The 19,288-nt window shown below is 41.6% G+C and overlaps 1 protein-coding gene across 7 annotated transcripts in view; it reads left to right on the top strand.

Moving 5' to 3' along the window:
* smtnb (smoothelin b) overlaps positions 1-19,288 on the top strand; it is a 314,089-nt gene that overhangs the window by 264,300 nt on the left and 30,501 nt on the right. For 4 of the 7 annotated variants that reach the window (XM_068005958.1, XM_068005955.1, XM_068005962.1 and 1 more), the window contains 6 exons: positions 2,143-2,313; positions 3,698-3,773; positions 9,098-9,259; positions 12,442-12,504; positions 14,074-14,146; positions 14,565-14,729. In XM_068005958.1, the coding sequence (XP_067862059.1) occupies positions 2,143-2,313; positions 3,698-3,773; positions 9,098-9,259; positions 12,442-12,504; positions 14,074-14,146; positions 14,565-14,729 (710 nt within the window). The remainder of the gene's footprint in view (positions 1-2,142; positions 2,314-3,697; positions 3,774-9,097; positions 9,260-12,441; positions 12,505-14,073; positions 14,147-14,564; positions 14,730-19,288) is intronic. The other 3 variants (XM_068005957.1, XM_068005961.1, XM_068005960.1) reach the window with 3 other exon arrangements.

The raw sequence follows: 19,288 nt of genomic DNA, 5'->3' as shown, positions 1-19,288 counted from the left end.
TTATCACGTCGTTAAAAGGGCACTTACGCTTATAATGACAAGACTTTAGTTTCTGTGGCGAATTTAGAATACAGCAAGTTCCTAAAAAAAAGGGGCGGCTAAGGGCGAGATGCCTTTCTCGCGAAGCAAATGGCGAAGCAGTGCAACTTGGACTGCAACTTTTGGATATTCACATTTAACTACGAGTCTGCTCCTCGCCTGAAGTTGCTGTACCATTTAACCATAAATAACAACGAGCGCCATTAGCCTTGCCGTTATTTTGACAGCAAATTCTGGCTCACTACAACAATTGTTATCCTGTGAGGATCATCAAAGAACAGTCCTGGTAGAAGTTGATAGCCAGTGCACTCCTTGATGGTTGCTGTGTGACAAAACTTTTACTGAAGGATGGGCAATTGTGACAAAATTGCTACATTTATCAGGTGCAATTACTGAGAAATAACGCTGTTGGTATGAATTACAGAGGTATATTCTTGGTGGTAATGTTGCCAGTGTTGACACAGGTGTGATGTAGAGCAGAACAGCTGCCTGCATTGCTACAGTGAACTTAAGCACTTAAGCCAAGAAAATGTTCCAGTTTACTAAATAAGTGCTCCTCGTCTTTTGTTGTCTATTTTAATACTGGCAGCAAGGCCAACAAGCATTGCTGAAGGGTCATGCTGATATTTAAGTGCGTGGATGGGCACAGACTCAAAAGTAAGGCAGCATGCTTTTGGCAGTGCTGCTTGTATTAAATATTTAACTCTTAAACAAGTATTCCTCTAATGTATAGGTAGAGAATGATAGTTTAATCAATGCAATATCAGTGACTGAATAAAAAAAAAGTCCAGTGATCTATGACCATTGCAAATTACCACTTGGATATTCCTTGAATGTACTATTTTTGATTCTGTAATCATTGGGCACACTTGACATTAAGTTTTAAAATAATATTTTGTGTTTGTGTTGCAATCAATTGTCAGAAGTTCCCAATGCTGAGTCATTTTGGCTGAGCATTGCTGCTGTATCTTTGTGCAGGGTAAGGGCTCTGATTACTAGGCTAACAAAATTGGTGTTTTGAGTTGGAGCAATTATGGGAATGGAGAGAACATACAAGTTTTAATTTGTTCCCAAAGTTTTCATAACCCATGGTGGTTTCACACAGCTCTTACTTTAGATGTGAATGTAACTTTTCCAGGTAGTGACCTTCATTAAACTAGTATAGCTGCCTTTGGCCAGTATGATCAGATTTAAGCTCAGAAATTTCTGTGAGCAATGATATACAAACCAGTTCATATCTAATTCCTGTCTACTATTTTAACTCAAGTGTTAACCCATTTAAACTGAAAGAGTTTGTTAAAATAGCAGAGAGGGGAATTTGATGCAAATGTATTAAGCATTACTATGATGACATCGCTCATGGTAATTTCCAGAGTTTCATTTATTAAACTTATCATGATTATCGCTGTGATCTGAAAATAAACCTTTTAATTTGCTTCTCATTCATCCAACCAACTAACCCCATCAGTTTGTGATCACTTGAGCACCAGTTGCAGAGAATTATGATTAACTGAACATGCTTATCCTCTTTAGTTCTGTTTATTTTTTTGGTATTTTTGTTTGATGTGCAAATTCTGAATAGTTTGAGAGTTGCAATATGCTGGAGGAATAGGTTGGCATTTTACTATACATTAAAAGACATCATGTGGAGATGCCGGTGATGGACTGGGGTTGACAATTGTAAACAATTTTACAACACCAAGTTATAGTCCAGCAATTTTATTTTAAATTCACAAGCTTTCGGAGATTTTCTCCTTCCTCAGGCAAATGTTTCAAGATCTCGAGATCTTGAAACATTTGCCTGAGGAAGGAGAAAATCTCCGAAAGCTTGTGAATTTAAAATAAAATTGCTGGACTATAACTTGGTGTTGTAAAATTGTTTACAATTAAAAGACATCAACAGAAATAAATGACAAAAAGGAAAGAAACAATGGACGTTAACGATCATTACAATTCTTTGTCACAACTTGACTTTCCAAAGGGGTTCTGATAATGGAGCTCCCTGCTGAAGAGCATTTTGTACCCAGGCTCTTGAATTTGAAATGCACCAACATTTAAACCAGACCACTCAAGCAAATAGAACCTGTTTGTTTGCCTTTGCAGATGGACACTGAGTCCGTGATGGCCAAAGCAGCCCAGTCACTACAGCAGTTTGAGGCTATTTTACCCAATGGTGTAGAGGAGAAGGAAAAGGAGAATGCAAAAGAGAAGAAAAACAAACCCAGTTTGGAGGATCTGAGTGCTATTGAAGATGAAGAGGTCCTGGACAAAATGGTATGTGTTTATTGTAAAGGCCATGATGGGTAGCACAGAATAGTTATTAATGATTGTTTTCATCGGTTAATTGTATTTTTAACCACTGGTCGCATAGTTCATTGGTAGTTTATTGTCAGTGATTTGTACATCATATGAGACACCAGTGGATCAATTTCTTAAGTCCACTGAGTAAGAGCAAACAGCTGACGATCCATCTCTATGGTCCAAAGCAAAATACTAATCTAAACTTTGACTTGAGAGAGTCAACCCATTGATAATATAGAGGTTTCAAATGACTGACAACACAAAGTATTCAAATACGATGTCAATCTCTACCCTATTAAAAAGTTGTGTTATACATTTAAAGACTTGTGAGTAGAAAATGAATTGCTTTATGATTTTATGACTGTATAACTTGTACTTATAGGATTTTTTCCTGTGCAGTATAATTCCAGAAGATTTTTTTTTATTCGAATGTTACACTCTGTCATGAAATTATTGACAGATTTGTTTGACCTATTGATCACTTAAATGAGTTTTTTTTCATTAAAGTTATTCAAAAACATTTTTTGTACATTTAGCTACATCTTGATCTTGATCTTGCTCGGTCCTAAAAATTGAGGGCCCACATCATAGAATTGGACACACTGGACCTATGCCACTTATAGTAAGATCGGGAAGAAAACAAAATTCTAATCTAGTGGGGATTTATTGACTTTGTAACTAAATGGTACTGCAGTCTTTAAGCAGCTGTGAGAAACTGATGTGGGAATATATCATGAAGGAGGGGAAACTCTAACAATAGTTTCTATATACATCTGAGTTTCCATTAACCCAGGAAGCACCAATCCCAGTCTTTTAGCTTTATTTTCAATCTTCCTCTTTTATTCCTGTCAACTTTATCCCTTTTTATGCTCCTGAAGGTGTTGACTCCTTGCAAGGAAATGGTTTCATGGATGCTGATCAGCCTTCAGTACCTGACCCAAGAGTCCATTCTTCGTATGTAAGCTTATTTAGTGAGCACAGCAAACTTTTCCACTGTGATGAGCATCAAAGCCAAATCTGATTCTGGCCTTGCCCTGTGTCCACATGCATGCATTTCAAGAAGGGGTTGCTGGACAATGATCAGGAGTGGTAACTTAGACCAATTTTCCCTAGCACAGTATCATTGAGGCCAATTGCAGAACCCCTACTGCCACCCTGATTGAGATTAACTAACTCAGCACAAGTTGAAAATCAAAGCTAGGACTTAGCTGGTCGGTATGGCACATCTGTTCACTGACTTAACCAGTTGAGGTATTGTGAGAGCCTAAGTCTTATAGTTTTAGTAGGATAGAGGAACAAAAGATCTATTTTCAATAAAATATTACTACTTTATAAACACTGTTTTCTCCACCTGAAGCTCGATGCAACAACAGATTTTGAAAAAAGGAAGGTGATTCGAGCTGCAATGAGGGAGCTTCGGAAAAAGAAGAGAGGTAGGTGGTTTAAACCAGAAGGCAAGATGGCACAGCACAAAGGATGTGGGATTATTCCTGCAAATGGGGAGTTACCGGTCTTGGACATGCCACTGTGGGGAGATCCTGAATGAAAGACAGGCAACTGGACATTGAAGTATGGTGCAAGACTCTATTGAGATCTGGATTCCTACTTGTCCCTGTTAGACAGGGTGAAGGTCTCATTTGAAAATAAGTAGAGTCCTAACTGAAATGTGCCTGGGTAGTTTGAATTAATTTCTCAATGGACATCAGTCCACAGCACAGATTTATTTTCACAACTGATAATCCAGTAGATAGTGGCTGCATTCCTGCATATTCAAAGATTATAATCCTGTTTTAAAGAGAATCCATCATGATGTGTGCTTTTGACCATTAAGCCCAATATGAGAGAGGCACAATCTCCTGCATGTTTTGCAAATCTAAACAAGCTTGTCTGGGTTCAACAGGCTGCTGCTGTGCATGTTTACATTTTTACTGTTTCTCCTTCAGCAGATCTACATACTGATGCTCCTACCAGCTGACACCACCCTGTACTACTGCTCACCAGTTTGTATGGTCAGCTGTGAAGTTTCCCCAGCTATCAACATATATAATGCATTGTTTGAGGTTGTGCTTCATAGAATCATAGAAAGGTTACAGCACGGAAGGAGGCCATTTGCCCCATCGAGTCCGTGTTGGCTCTATGCAAGACCAATCCAGCTAGTCCCAATCCCCCGCCGTCTCCCCATAGCCCTGCAATTTTTTTCCTTTCAAGTACTTATCCAGTTCCCTTTTGAAGGCCATGATTGAATCTGCCTCCACTATCCCCCCGGGCAGTGCACTCCAGACCCTAACCACTCGCTGTGTAAAAATGTTTTTCCTCGTGTCACCTTTGGTTCTTTTGCCAATCATCTTAAATCTATGTCCTCTGGTCCTTGACCGTTCTGCCAATGGGAACAGTTTCTCTCTATCTACTCTGTCTAGACCCTTCATGATTTTGAATACCTCTATCAAATCTCCTTGCAACTGTCTCTGTTCCAAGGAGAACAACCCCAGCTTCTCCAGTCTATCCACGAATCTAAAGTCCCTCATCCCTGGAATCATTCTAGTAAATCTCTTTCTAAGGCCATCACATCTTTCCTAAAGTGTGGTGCCCAGAACTGGACACAATACTCCAGTTATGGTTGAACCAGTGTTTTATAAAGGTTCATCATGACTTCCATGCTTTTGTACTCTATGCCTCTATTTATAAAGCCCAGGATCCTGTATGCTTTTTTAACCACTTTCTCAACTTGCCCTGCCACCTTCAACGATTTGTGCACATATACCCCCAGATCTCTTTGTTCCTGTACCCCTTTTATTGTTCTGCCCTTGAGTTTATATTGCTTCTCCTCATTCTTCCTACTGAAATGTATCACTTCGCATTTTTCTGCGTTAAATTTCATCTGCCACGTGTCCGCCCATGCCACAGCCTGTCTATATCCTCTTGAAGTCTATCACTATCCTCCTCACTGTTCACTACCCTTCCAAGTTTTGTGTCATCTGCAAATTTTGAAATTGTGCCCTGTACACCCAAGTCCAAGTCGTTAATATATATCAAGAAAAGCAGTGGTCCAAGCTCTGATCCATGGGGGCCACTGTACGCCTCCCTCAAGTCCGAAAAACAATCATTCACCACTACTCTCTGTTTCCTGTCTCGTAGCCAATTCTGTATCCATGTTGCTACTGCCCCCTTTATTCCATGGGCCGCAATGTTGATGATAAGCCTACCGTGCTGCTCTTTATCAAACGCCTTTTGAAAGTCCATATACACCATATCAATTGTATTGCCCTCATCTACCCTCTCTGTTACGTCATCAGAAAACTCTATCAGGTTAGTTAAACACGATTTGCCTTTAACAAACCCATGGTGGCTTTCCCTAATCAATCCACCCTCATCCAAGTGACTGTTAATTCTGTCCCGGATTATTGTTTCTAAAAGTTTCCCCACCACTGAGGTTAAACTGACCTATAGTTGCTGGGTTTATCCTTACACCCTTTTTTGAACAAGGGTGTAACATTTGCAATTCTCCTGTCTTCTGGCACCACCCCCATATCTACGGATGTTTGGAAGATTATGGCCAGTACCTCCGCAATTTCCACCCTTACTTCCCTCAGCAACCTAGGATGCATCCCATCCGGACCGGTTGACTTATCTACTTTAAGTACGGCTAGCCTTTCAAGTACCTCTTTATCAATTTTTAGCCCATCCAGTATCTCAGTTATATCTTCCTTTACTGAGACTGTGGCAGCATCTTCTTCCTTGGTATCATATCACCTTCATATCCTTGTACCTCTTTCGCTGCCCACCCTGCATCTGCTTGCCTTGTTCCAGCTTGCTGCACAGGATCTTTTTGGCATTCTGGAATCTTCCATATAGCTGACATATCCTGACCAGCATAGCTGTGGTCTTATCAACATGGCCTCAATACTGATGATCTTGGTATGATTAAGGATCTTGCTGTTAGTAATTTTGTCTTGCCACATGATGTGTATGGTGGTCCTCAGGTGTTGAGGTAGATCATGTCAAGCTACTGAATATGATAAGAAAGAACTTGCAATAATATAGCGCCTTTCATGTCCTCCGGATGTCCCCAGTGCACTTCGCAATCACTGAGTTACTTTATTGCTGCTCTTAGAAGTGCCATGAGATTGTTTATGCCCTCCTGGAACCGGCAGCATCTGTTCAGCATCTTGTCTGAAAGATGGCACTTCCGACAATGCTGCGCTCCTTCAGTACTGTACTGAAGTGCCAGCCCAGATTATGTGCTGGAGTGGTGATAACATGTTCAGGGCTCCCATCTGTTAGAATGGGGATGATTAGAACAGCTCTGTATACTTTTATCTTTGTTATGAGCTTAATCCCTTGCTGTACACAAATCATTTTGTTAAGTCTCCTGATCGCAGAACTGGCTTTTCTCCTGTGAGAGAGTACTTTGTCTTTCAGCGTATCACTTGACCACACTAACCAGATAAGTGAACCAGTAGGTGCAAATGACCTCACTGGATTAGAACTGGTGTAGAATTTACAAGCAAATTAACCTTGGAAACCTTTTTTTATGTGTGCTTTTCTTGTTTCTTGATATCATGACTTTATAGACTCAATTGTTATCACCACTCCAGCACATAATCTGGGCTGACACTTCAGTACAGTATTGATGGAGCGCAGCATTGTCGGAAGTGCCGTCTTTCAGACAAGATGCTGAACAGAGGCCCCTTACAAGTGACAAAGAAGGTCTAGCTATAGGTGCTAGGGATCTGATAACTTTCATTTATCCACTTAGCTAGACAACCATACTATACAATATTCACATATTATCTGTCTGTTCAGAAAGGAGCTGTAAACCTATTTGTAACTGTTGTGCACATTCTGAAAGTAAAAACAATTGTATATTCACAAAATACAAAAAAAAAACATTTTTAACAGCCATGTGGCAGATTTGAGTAAAATGTTTTAATTTAGGTGGAGAGTCTAATTTTCTCTGAGGTGAAATAGTAAAAAAAAAATACCCTCACTCAGTTAATTGGTAGGGGTCACCTTCATAATCAGTAAGAGTAGAAGGATTACTCTGGATAATACTCTATACACGTGTTAATATATTTTCTTTTCATAGGTTTTTGCGTGTTTATATTTGAGGAAAATAAGTTTTTTTTTGTGTTACTATGGAAAAGATGATAATTAATTGGTAGCTCCCCTTGACATTCAACAGCATTACCATCGCCAAATCCCCCACCATCAACATCCTGGGCGTCCTAACAGCAAAAAGAAAAATATGTTTATTCATCTTTTATTAGTGGTATTCATTATCTGTTTTTCCAGGTTTGCACAACAATGTAGAATATTATTCAAGAGCAGAAGAGGTTCAGCTTAATTTTGTTTTATTCGTTCATGGGATGTGGGCGTCGCTAGCGAGGCCAGCATTTATTGCCCATCCCTAATTGTCCTTGAGAAGGTGGTGGTGAGCCGCCTTCTTGAACCGTTGCGGTCCATGTGGTGAAGGTTCTCCCACAGTACTGTTAGGTAGGGAGTTCCAGGATTTTGACCCAACGACGATGAAGGAACGGCGATATATTTCCAAGTCGGGATGGTGGGTGACTTGGAGGGCAACGTGCAGGTGGTGTTGTTCCCATGTGCCTGCTGCCCTTGTCCTTCTAGGTGGTAGAGGTCGCGGGTTTGGGAGGTGCTGTCGAAGAAGCCTTGGCGAGTTGCTGCAGTGCATCCTGTGGATGGTACACACTGCAGCCACAGTGTGCCAGTGGTGAAGGGAGTGGATGTTTAGGGTGGTGGATGGGGTGCCAATCAAGTGGACTGCTTTGTCCTAGATGGTGTCGAGCTTCTTGAGTGTTGTTGGAGCTGCACTCATCCAGGCAAGTGGAGAGTATTCCATCACACTCCTGACTTGTGCCTTGTAGATGGTGGAAAGGCTTTGGGGAGTTAGGAGGTGAGTCACTCGCAGCAGAATACCCAGCCCCTGACCTGCTCTTGTAGCCACAGTATTTATGTGGCTGGTCCAGTTAAGTTTCTGGTCAATGGTGACCCCCAGGATGTTGATGGTGGGGGATTTGGCGATGGTAATGCTGTTGAATGTCAAGGGGAGGTAGTTAGACTCTCTCTTGTTGGAGATGGTCATTGCCTGGCACTTGTCTGGCGCGAATGTTACTTGCCAATCCTGGATGTTGTCCAGGTCTTGCTGCATGTGGGCACAGACTGCTTCATTATCTGAGGGGTTGCGAATGGAACTGAACACTGTGCAATCATCAGCAAACATCCCCATTTCTAACCTTGTGATGGCGGGAAGGTCATTGATGAAGCAGCTGAAGATGGTTGGGCCTAGGACACTGCCCCGAGGAACTTTGTTCCTTTTGAGGAACTTTGAGGAATTTTGTTTAGTATTATCACCAAAGATTAGTGCAGTATGTTTTTTTTTATTCATTCATGGGATGTGGGCATCGCTGGCAAGGCCAGCATTTATTGCCCATCCCTAATTTCCCTTGAGAAGGTGGTGGTGAGCCGCCTTCTTAAGCCGCTGCAGTTCGTGTAGTGAAGGTTCTCCCGCAGTGCTGTTAGGTATGGAGTTCCAGGATTTTGAACCAGTGACGATGAAGGAACGACGATTGATTTCCAAGTCTGCAGTAGATGTGTGGGGCAGAAGAGCCCATGAGCTAATCTTTAGAGTTGTGCCTTAATGTACAACTTCTTATTAGATATTGGGCATTGTCTATGTAAACTGGAGAGGCTCTGGTGTTGTAACTTCTTACAGTTGTGTTTTTTTGCCTCTCTTCAGATGAGAGAGAGAAAGAGCGTGAAATGAGACTACGGGAACTGAAGCAGAAAACAGAAGAGGAAAAGAAAGCAAAGTCTGAAACAACTGTATCCAAAACAGAAAAATCTGCAGATGGGAAGACTGTCACTTCCATGTCAAAGACTGAGAGAATCACCCAGTCAGGTAATGGGATAAATACTGCACAGTGAAGATACAGAGCACAGAAGTGATCACTGGTTCATTGAAGAACACGTGGATATCTTGTAACAGTTGGCTTTGGGTCACAGAAGATATTTGGCCAAAAGCTACTGCAATTGCAACCCGTGGTAATGGTTTTTTATGTCGAGTTACATTGAAACTACAGCACAGAAACAGGTCATTTGGCCCAAGTGGCCTAAGCCGATGTTTATGCTCCACACAAGCCTCCTCCTTCCCTATTTCATCTAACCCTATCAGGATACCCTTCTATTCCTTTCTCCCCCATGTGCTTATCTAGCTGCCCCTTAAATGCGTCTATGCAATTTGCTCAACTACTCCTTATGGTAGCACGTTCCACATTCTTACCACTCTTTACAATAAGTGTGAAGTTGCAGTCTATAAATTGGCAATCATGCATAAGCAAGGTTAACCAAATCGCCAACAGATTCTTCTTAATTTTACTCTTGTTGATTCAGCTAAAGACTTTGGAGTCAAAAACTTGAAAAGAATTCTATAATAAGATGTTGTCCAGTGGATACAGAGCGTACAGCAAAGGGCAATTAAATTGATACTTGGATTAGATACTTCATCCAGGAGGAGAGCTTGTGGAAAGTAGGAATGTTTATGCTGGAGAAAAGAAGGCTCAAGGAAGATCTCTTTGAGATAGCCAAGATTTAAGGAGTATTGATTAAATGAATTAATATTTTTGATATTACTCTACAAAAAGTGAGTATGAGCAGAACTGTAGGAGAAAGAAGGCAAAAGGTTTAGATTTAACTACTTTACACGGAGGGTTGTGAATATATGGAAGGGACTATCCAGAGAGGCATTTTAGGTAGACATTGTTGGCAAATACAAGAGGGAACTGAATAGGTATTTGACAGAGAAAGTGGTCGAGGCATATTAGAGCCACAATAGTGTAGCGTATTGTTCAAACTTTGGGACTGGCTAGATGGAACCACAATGGTCTCTTCCAGTCCTATGCATTCTTATGTTCTTGCTGTGCACAAAACAGTCAACCAGACTGAGAAATTCTACACTACCACTCGCCAGTATTAGAAAGGCGCTTGCCTTGTAAATTGTGAAGTACCTTAAACTCATATCAAAAGGTTGCATGTTCACATTTTGTTTTTATGACCTGGATACTGAGGGTACAATTTATAAACTAATGACTAAAAGGCAGAGATTCTACTAGCTAGTATATGTGTGGATATCCTTCATATTAAGGATAACTGGAGCTTCAGAAGTTTCTACGGTCTTCCAATGCATCTGCCGAGCCCAATCCAAAAACCGCAGGTGGTCTTGTACTGGTTGTAGTTTAGGATGGTCTGATTAGAGTCAGTTGGAAGTTGGTTGTGGTTTTACTGTTTCCTCACTTTGTGGCCAACTTCCACAGATGTTTGTTTTCAAAATGATGTACTAGCAAGTAGGGTGACATGGCATCACAGCCTATCCACCTCCCCCCAGTTATCAGTGGAGACATTACTTGGCTTGAAGTTTTTTTAAGATGACTTTGTACCACTTTTTCTTCCCACCACAAGAATGTTTGCTGTTTTTCAGTTCATGGTAGAACACTTGACGTAGTTTATGGATATGACCATATCCTCAATTGACCAATAAATTAGATGTTACAATATATTATACTTATGTTACTGAATTTGACAGATCGATTTGATGCGATGTGACAGAGATTTAATGTCGTAAAACTTTTTCAAGAGGTGACGTCCTAAACTGTGAGGAAGAAGCTTATATGACACAGTGTACCTTGCCTTGCAAATAGCCTTTGATAAAGTACCACTTGAAAGGTACCTTTACAAACTAAGATCCGTGGGTATAAAGGGTAAAACATGGATTAGTAACTGGCAAAAGACAAAAAAGCAGAGGATAGTCGTAAGAGAGAGGCGCAATGGGGGACAATATGCATAGATTGCTCCAAGGGTCCGTGCTATGATTTCTAAGGTTTCTGGTATATATAGTTGACTGGAAATCACATTCTCAATGCAAAGTAGTTAATTTGCATTTAACGCCAGGCTAGGGAGGACTGCACACTCAGAGGAGGCAGCCAGATGGCACATGGAATGCTTGACCAGGTTTGCACCTCTTCTCATCAGTAGCAGCTGAAGCTCAGTGCAAACAAATGCATGTTATCGTACATATGAATTAATAATAGCATAGACATGTACTTCGTGGATGGCATAGAACTTACCAAAGGACATGTTGAAAGAGACTTAGGGGTGTTACTTGACTCATTGTTCGCCAATATGAGGTGGGGGAAATAAACAAAGCAAGTAGAATGCTGGATTATAATGTGAAATCAGTTGAGCTGAAAGCCCAGACAACAGGTTGAAGCTCTACAGTACCCTGGTCAGTCTACATTTGGAGTACAGTTCTGGTCCTTGGAACATAAGGGGACATAGAGGCACTGTACAGGAGAATAATGCTGTCAGAAGGGTAATCTACGAGGCAGCCAGGGCTCTGGAGCCTTGAAAAGAAACATTTTAGAAGGAACTTGTAGAGGTGGATAAGATTGTTAATGAGCTAGGGAAAGTAAACCTGAAAAGTATTGTCAGATAGACCAGGACGAGAGGACACGGTTGAGAGTGAAGGGCAAATTTAGTTTACGCAGAGGGTGATTTACAGCTGGAATGGATTACCAGGAAGTATGGTAAAGACCACTGGACTCATTTAAGAAACAGCTAGGGGCTGTAATGGAAAGAAAGTAGAGTTGTTATTGCAAAAGGAGGAAATCAAATGGGCTGAAAGACCTTCTTCATCTGAACCTGCCTTGTGATTATGACATCAAAAGAAATTCCTAACATTCCTTCTCCCTATTTCTTCATTATATTGGACTCACCACACCATCTCATCGAGTTCATTCTTTCTCAGGATCTCAAAACTATGGAATGGTTATTTACCTTGCTCAGTCTTCCATTCCTCTTATAAGCTACAAGCTTTTAAAACTGGAACTTGGTGTTACCTCAACACCTCTTCTTGAATTTCTTTGTCTTCTCCCTTTCTCTTTTCAAGCTTGATGCACTATGGACTAGAACCCTTCATCTATCTACATTTCTCAATTTAAAAAATCTAAGCTCAGTTTTGGTGATGTTGGGTCAATATTAATTCCCTTGTAATGTCCAGAATTACTGAAAATTATTCTGGTCTTTCAGACGGTGGCAACAGAACTTTACGAACTACCACTGTGGAGTCCAGCGTTATAAAGAAAAATGATGGTAAGCAGAATAAGCTGGACTAATATGAACTCTTGAACTATGTTCAATTCTGCTACATCTGAAATAACAGGGTCTTGGGATAGGAAATAGTATTCAAATGGAACAAAGCTCTCCCAACATCTCAGTTGGTAAGTGCACTGCTTAATGTGGATCTTAGTTGCACAAACCAGGAAGATCCCAGGTTTGATCTTCACTTTTAGCAAAGGCAGCTGTTGGGATGCTGCAGTTGGCCTCAGAACCCATGGTTGGGAGAGCAAAATATCGGCAGAGTTACTGCCCCTTAATGCAGTTTAGTGACCCTGCTAAAAATTGTGTGAGACAATCAGGTGAGGATATGATCAGGCTTTGTTATGATACTCTCCACAAGTGAATAGTCTGACAACACTCACTGTACTTACTGACTAGGCTGACGTATCAAGAATGATTACTTGGGCAGGGAGTTGAAAGTCAGGGGGCACATATGTAAACGTAACCCAAATAAGTCAGTGACAGGAGAAAGAAAGAGAAGATGAGAAGATTTGTGGGAATGAAATAAGAGGGGGATCCCTGAACCTTGCTTCTGTTTAGTCGACCTTTCCGTTATTTGATTTATTCAATGATTCAAGACTGGATTGAAAAGACTAGAAACTATAATAAATAGCAATGATTTCAGATTTTTGTAGCATCCAGTATAAATACTGATATGATTCAGTACAAGCAATACCATGTTAGAACAGAGATCCAGTGGCTTATTTCAAATGCATGTGGGTGGATTCAGCGCAACTGCCGTGATTATACTGTGTGCTCTTAGAGGGAAGCATCTCCGTGGCAGAAACTTTTGTCTTCTTTACCTAAAGTGAAGCATTGAAAATATCAGACACCAGGTGGAATCAGTTAGATGTGGTCACTGATGCAAAGATGTCTGGAACAAAGGATTGGTCTTGAGTCCACTGCCAGGTCAGACTGGCATATGAACAAATTAGAATTCATGTGAAACCCTGAGCTGATGTGGGCATTAATTTGGAAATCATGACTTATAGATCCAAACTGATTTGGAAAGTGATCCCATCCCATCCCCAAGACCCCTAGATGTCAACAGTTGGATTAAGGCTAAGCAGCACAGCTTGTTCATTTTTAGGGGCAGTGCTCTCACTATCTTGTTATGCAGAGGACAGAATGTACAGTCTGTTCCCTTGAAGTTAAAAATGTGAATGATGAAGAAGTTTTACTTTTGCATTGATTGATTAAAAGCATAGGTATTATGATTTTCCACACCGCAAGTTCTATTTATCATTCAGATTGCCAGGGAGCTGGCAAGCAGAGGAAAATGTCAGTCAGTGCCCCCCAGAGTGCTGTCATATACCTTGTAGCAACTGGTTACAGAGCCGTGGAGAAAAGGATCAGCTAATCATGTATTAAGGATCCAGTGCTAATGGGAGTTTTTGAATATTTGGCAATTTCATCCCTTGACTGAGACAACAACAACAGCTTGCATTTATATAGTGCCTTTAATGTCATAAAAACGTCCCAAGGCGCTTCACAGGAGCGTCATCAGACAAAATTTGACCACTTTAATTGTTTCTCTCTCAGCAGGTGGAACAACTGTTGTCCAGACCAAGTCCTCCTTTAGTTCCAGCAGCACTTCAGCGAAAAAAGTTGGCAGGTGAGAAGTGACTTTTTATCTTCAGAATGAAATAGTAAATAAACTGAGACCTGTTGGTCTGTGAAGGAAGGGGTCAAGGTTGTGGCATGTGAGTTGCCACAGGACTAGCTCTGTGCTTCTCTTGGCAACCAGTTCCAGCATGGCACTGGCAGATGCTATCCTCACCTAACATCCACACACACGTAGTTCCAGCAGGAGTTCCTGAATAGTGATCAGATATAGGAACCTGGCCAGTTTACCTCTCTCTAGCCCATGGGCACTGAGACCAATTGTAACCAAACTGGCCAAGATCATCTTAACACAAACTAGGGACCAAACCAAGGAATGTCATGGTCTACATAGCTCAGCTATTCACTGGGTAAACTTGTAGAACTATCTGCATTTGGGAATTTGATCATTTTATGGTTTTCTTTACCAGTATTTTTGACAGAGAAGATGATGCACGATCTAGCAGCGTGTCAGCACTTGAGAGGAAACAGGCTGAAAAGCGGAAAGAGGTGATGAGGTCACAAACGCTGCCACGCACTTCAGGAACACAGGCACGGAAGGCATTGATTGAGAAACTAGAAAAGGAAGGTGGAAGGTAGGACACTTAGAAAGAACCTGGCTTTTAAATGATTTTTTTGCCATGTTGAATGTATAATATTTGTGAAAGCAAGATGCTGAAAATCTCATATGGTGGGTCTTTTATGCTAAGACTCAAAAATGCAAGGAACAACACATCATTGCCGCATTGCCTGAGGAAACTTTATTATTTTTGGTGCAGAATCAACTTAATGGAATATAATTTCAGAAGCAAAAATTCTGAAATAATGGAAGAAACAGTTGACTACTGTTTTATAGGACTATGGGGGTCTAAATTGAGTTCGTAACGCCTGTTGTTATAGGCGCTACGCGGACTCCTAAGGACCCAAAATGGCGTCTGGAATGCGTGCGCACACTTCTAGTGTGACATGCGCTGGACACCATATTGGTAAAGGTGTTCGCGCACGTGCAGATAACAAACACCAGCACCATGTAAAGTAGGGAGAATATGTGGTAAATCAATGTTCAACACTGATTTAAGGGACAGATGTGATTTTGGAACTCAACACTCCAGCCAACGCACTGTCTTAACCTCGCACAGCTGAACAGGTCTTAAATGTAAAAGGTCGGATAGCCAGCTGGTGAAGGATAGAGTACTAGAGCCTAATCTTCAGTTGCTTCCAAGCCTTTATTCTTAGAGCTCCCCCTTACACATCGTGCACCCCCTAGAAAAGCTCCCTCCTATAAATGGATACAAGAGAGTCCCCAATTGATACTCACCACCTGAATATAATTAACACTAATTGATATAAATCACATGGATACAATTAACATTAAATAGCATGAAGGACCACCCCTCCCCCCCGCCCCACCAGTACTATTTAAAGAGACATGCAGGAGTTACAGGTTTGTTGCTGGATTATTGCTTCTGGCTGCTGATGCATTTGTACCTGTTTTTGGAAGTCTCCTATACTTGAATACTAGGACTAGGGGACATAGCCTAAAAATTAGAGCCAGGACATGCAGGAGTGAAGTTAGGAAACACTTCTACATGCAAAGGGTGGTAGAACTTTGGAACGCTCTTCAGGAAACGGCGGTTGATGCTAGGCTCAGTTGTTAATTTTAAATCTGAGATTGATAGATTTTTGTTAATCAAAGGTGTTAAAGGATATGGGGCTAAGGCGGGTATATAGAGTTAGGTCACAGATCAGCCATGATCTCATTGAATGGTGGAACCGGCTCGAGGGGCTAAATGGTCTACTCCTGTTCCTAAATTCCTATAATAAAGTTTCAATATGCTACAGGGAGTGGGCTAGCTAGCTGACATGCAACAGCAAGGGCACTGGTGGAGTGGCAGGAGTGGGAGAGAAATGCTGTCATCCTGAGAGAGGACAGCAGGTTTATGTTCCATGGAGCCACTGCCACTTGCTGCCTCCTGTTATGTGCCATCTTCTCCTGCAAGAAAACGGGACGTGTGTCGGTGATGTGCCTGTCATGGTTGAATAGCTGCCAGTGTGTGTGAGTTGTGGGTGTGCTGCTTGCAAAAGTGGTAATGTGTGAGGGTGAGAGGAAGCATCTGATTGGAAGAGTTGAGTACTGATTGAAAGAGTTTGTTGTGAGAGGGGGGATAGTGCGTGGAGCAGTGGATGCAGCTAGTGGTGCAGTTGGTAAGATATGCCACTTGACAGTTAAACTCACTCACCTTGACCACTTGTGTCAAAGCATTGAACTTCTTCCTGCACTGCATCCATGTTTGTGGTGCTATGCGTCTGGCTTTGTCCCCTACTGCCTCCCACTACCTCGGGAGCATATGTCTGGAGGGCCTCTTGCCCCCTCTGTGGATATAGAATGACCTTCCTTCTGTTCACCTTTTGCACCATGGCCTCCAGTGCATCATCAGAGAACCTTGGTGCACGCTCCCTCGCAGGCCCGGAACAAACTCAGATCGAAAGATTAGTGAGGTCTGGCGTGCAGATTGGAGGATGTGGGATTTAGTAATGTTCAACCTTTAATCCAAGTTTTAACATAACTCAACAGTTTGTAAATATAGGGATGGGACCTGCATCTGTGTTTTACGTGTGCAATGTCTGATCTCCGTTCAGACTCCGTGCTGACCCATATCTTATATTTTGCAAATATCAGAGTCCTGCAAACGTTGAGCAGCCCAGTTATTGCCCATTAAAAATTCCAGAGGTCCCATCATCACCATGCTGCACTATATTGCAGCACAGATTCACTTCCTAATTGACTTCCACACTTCCTGCAGACACTGCACTTCCCCTTTATGGGGTGCAGGCTGCCTTTAGGTGGTGCTAGCTGCTTGCGATATCTGGGCCCCCTGCTTGTAAGCAGCCACTCAATAGCACAGGTACGGCTGGCTGCACACAGCAATCAGGTAAATCACCAGGCAGCACGAATGTCACGTGCTAAGATAGGTTGATTTTCTTCACTTGTTATCTATCTCCTGAGCTATTTTCAACTGCTGTTAATGATTAGTTCTGTGCCTTGATTTTTATCTTTTTTAAAGCAATTAAGCATGTAATTTCAATCTTCTGATGTCATTACACATGTTGTTTTCTTGATTCCACATCCCACTGCTTTCTATTTACCTGCCTGTGCTAATTATTAAAACAATCCTTATACCCCATCTTTACTGAACCCTCTTTCATCCATGGTATATATATTAGAATCATAGAAGTTTACAACATGGAAACAGGCCCTTCGGCCCAACATGTCCATGTCGCCCAGTTTATACCACTAAGTTAGTCCCAATTGCCTGCACTTGGCCCATATCCCTCTATACCCATCTTACCCATGTAACTGTCCAAATGCTTTTTAAAAGACAAAATTGTACCCGCCTCTACTACTGCCTCTGGCAGCTCGTTCCAGACACTCACCACCCTTTGAGTGAAAAAATTGCCCCTCTGGACCCTTTTGTATCTCTCCCCTCTCACCTTAAATCTATGTCCCCTCGTTATAGACTCCCCTACCTTTGGGAAAAGATTTTGACTATCTACCTTATCTATGCCCCTCATTATTTTATAGACTTCTATAAGATCACCCCTTAACCTCCTACTCTCCAGGGAAAAAAGTCCCAGTCTATCTAACCTCTCCCTATAAGTCAAACCATCAAGTCCCGGTAGCATCCTAGTAAATCTTTTCTGCACTCTTTCTAGTTTAATAATATCCTTTCTATAATAGGGTGACCAGAACTGTACACAGTATTCCAAGTGTGGCCTTACTAATGTCTTGTACAACTTCAACAAGACATCCTAACTCCTGTATTCAATGTTCTGACCAATGAAACCAAGCATGCCGAATGCCTTCTTCACCACCCTATCCACCTGTGACTCCACTTTCAAGGAGCTATGAACCTGTACTCCTAGATCTCTTTGTTCTATAACTCTCCCCAACGCCCTACCATTGACGGAGTAGGTGCTGGTCCGATGCGATCTACTCCTGGTCCGATTCGATCTAGCATTGTAAATACTAGATATAAAAACAATGGTTGAGATGGAGTATCCAAGTATATTAGGAACATTAGGAGCAGGAGTAGGCCATTCATCCCCTTATGCCTGCTCCGCCATTCAATTAGATCATGGCTGATCTGCATCTCAACTCCATTTACCTGCCTTTGCTCCCTATCCCTTGATACCCGTACCTTACAAAAATCTATCTATCTCAGCCTTGAAAGCTCCAATTGCCCTATCATCCACAACCTTTTGGGGGAGAGTGTTCCAGAATTCTACTATGCTTTGTGTGACAAAGTGCTTCCTGAGTGACCGAGCTCTAATTTTAAGATTATGTCCCCTTGTTCTTGAATCTCCTATCAGAGGAAATAGTTTCTCCGTATCTACCCTATCAAATACATTTAACATTTTAAACACCTCGATCAGATCACCCTTCAATCTCCTATACTCAAGGGAATACAAGCCAAGTTTTTGCAATCTGTCCTCATAATTTAATCCTCTAAGTCCTGGTATCATTCTGGTGAATCTGCCCTGCTCCTCCTCCAAGGCCAATATATCCTTCCTGAGGTGTGGTGCCCAAAACTGAATGCAGCACTCCAGGTGGAGTCTGACCGAGGCTCTATACAACTGAAGCATAACTTCCTTCCCTTTGCATTGCTTTTTGTACCTGCCTATTGGCTTTTAGTGATCTCTTGGGTGCAAAGTGGATGACCTCACACTTGCCCACATTGAACTCCATTTGCCATAGTCTGCCCATTCGTGAAACATATGGTGAAACATTGAGGCCCCAGAAGAGATCCCTGCGGATCACCACTTGTCACATCCTAGATTCAAATACAAATTTGAAATCCTGTTTTTCAGATCCCCAAATTTTAACTGATTCAATTTATTCTCACCTGGCTATAAATGAGGGGATAATTTTCTCTAGTCACCATTGGCCTAGATTATGTCTTGTCTTCTGCCTATTTTGAGGTAGTTTCAGGATGTGTGGGAGCAAAAAATGCAGCAGTGAGCCATTCAGTTCCATTCTTTCTTTATTTCTGATGTATTTCCCAGCATTAATGCATCCAGCATTGATAAGGCAGTGGAAAGACTATTTAAAAATTAAAGGGCCACTTGCCTACTCCAATCAATTACAGAGCAATTC

This window comes from Heptranchias perlo, chromosome 25 (genome assembly GCF_035084215.1).
Source record: "Heptranchias perlo isolate sHepPer1 chromosome 25, sHepPer1.hap1, whole genome shotgun sequence".
Lineage (NCBI taxonomy): Eukaryota > Metazoa > Chordata > Chondrichthyes > Hexanchiformes > Hexanchidae > Heptranchias > Heptranchias perlo.
Note: the sequence above shows the minus strand (reverse complement) of the source record. Positions and strands in the feature narration are given on the sequence as shown.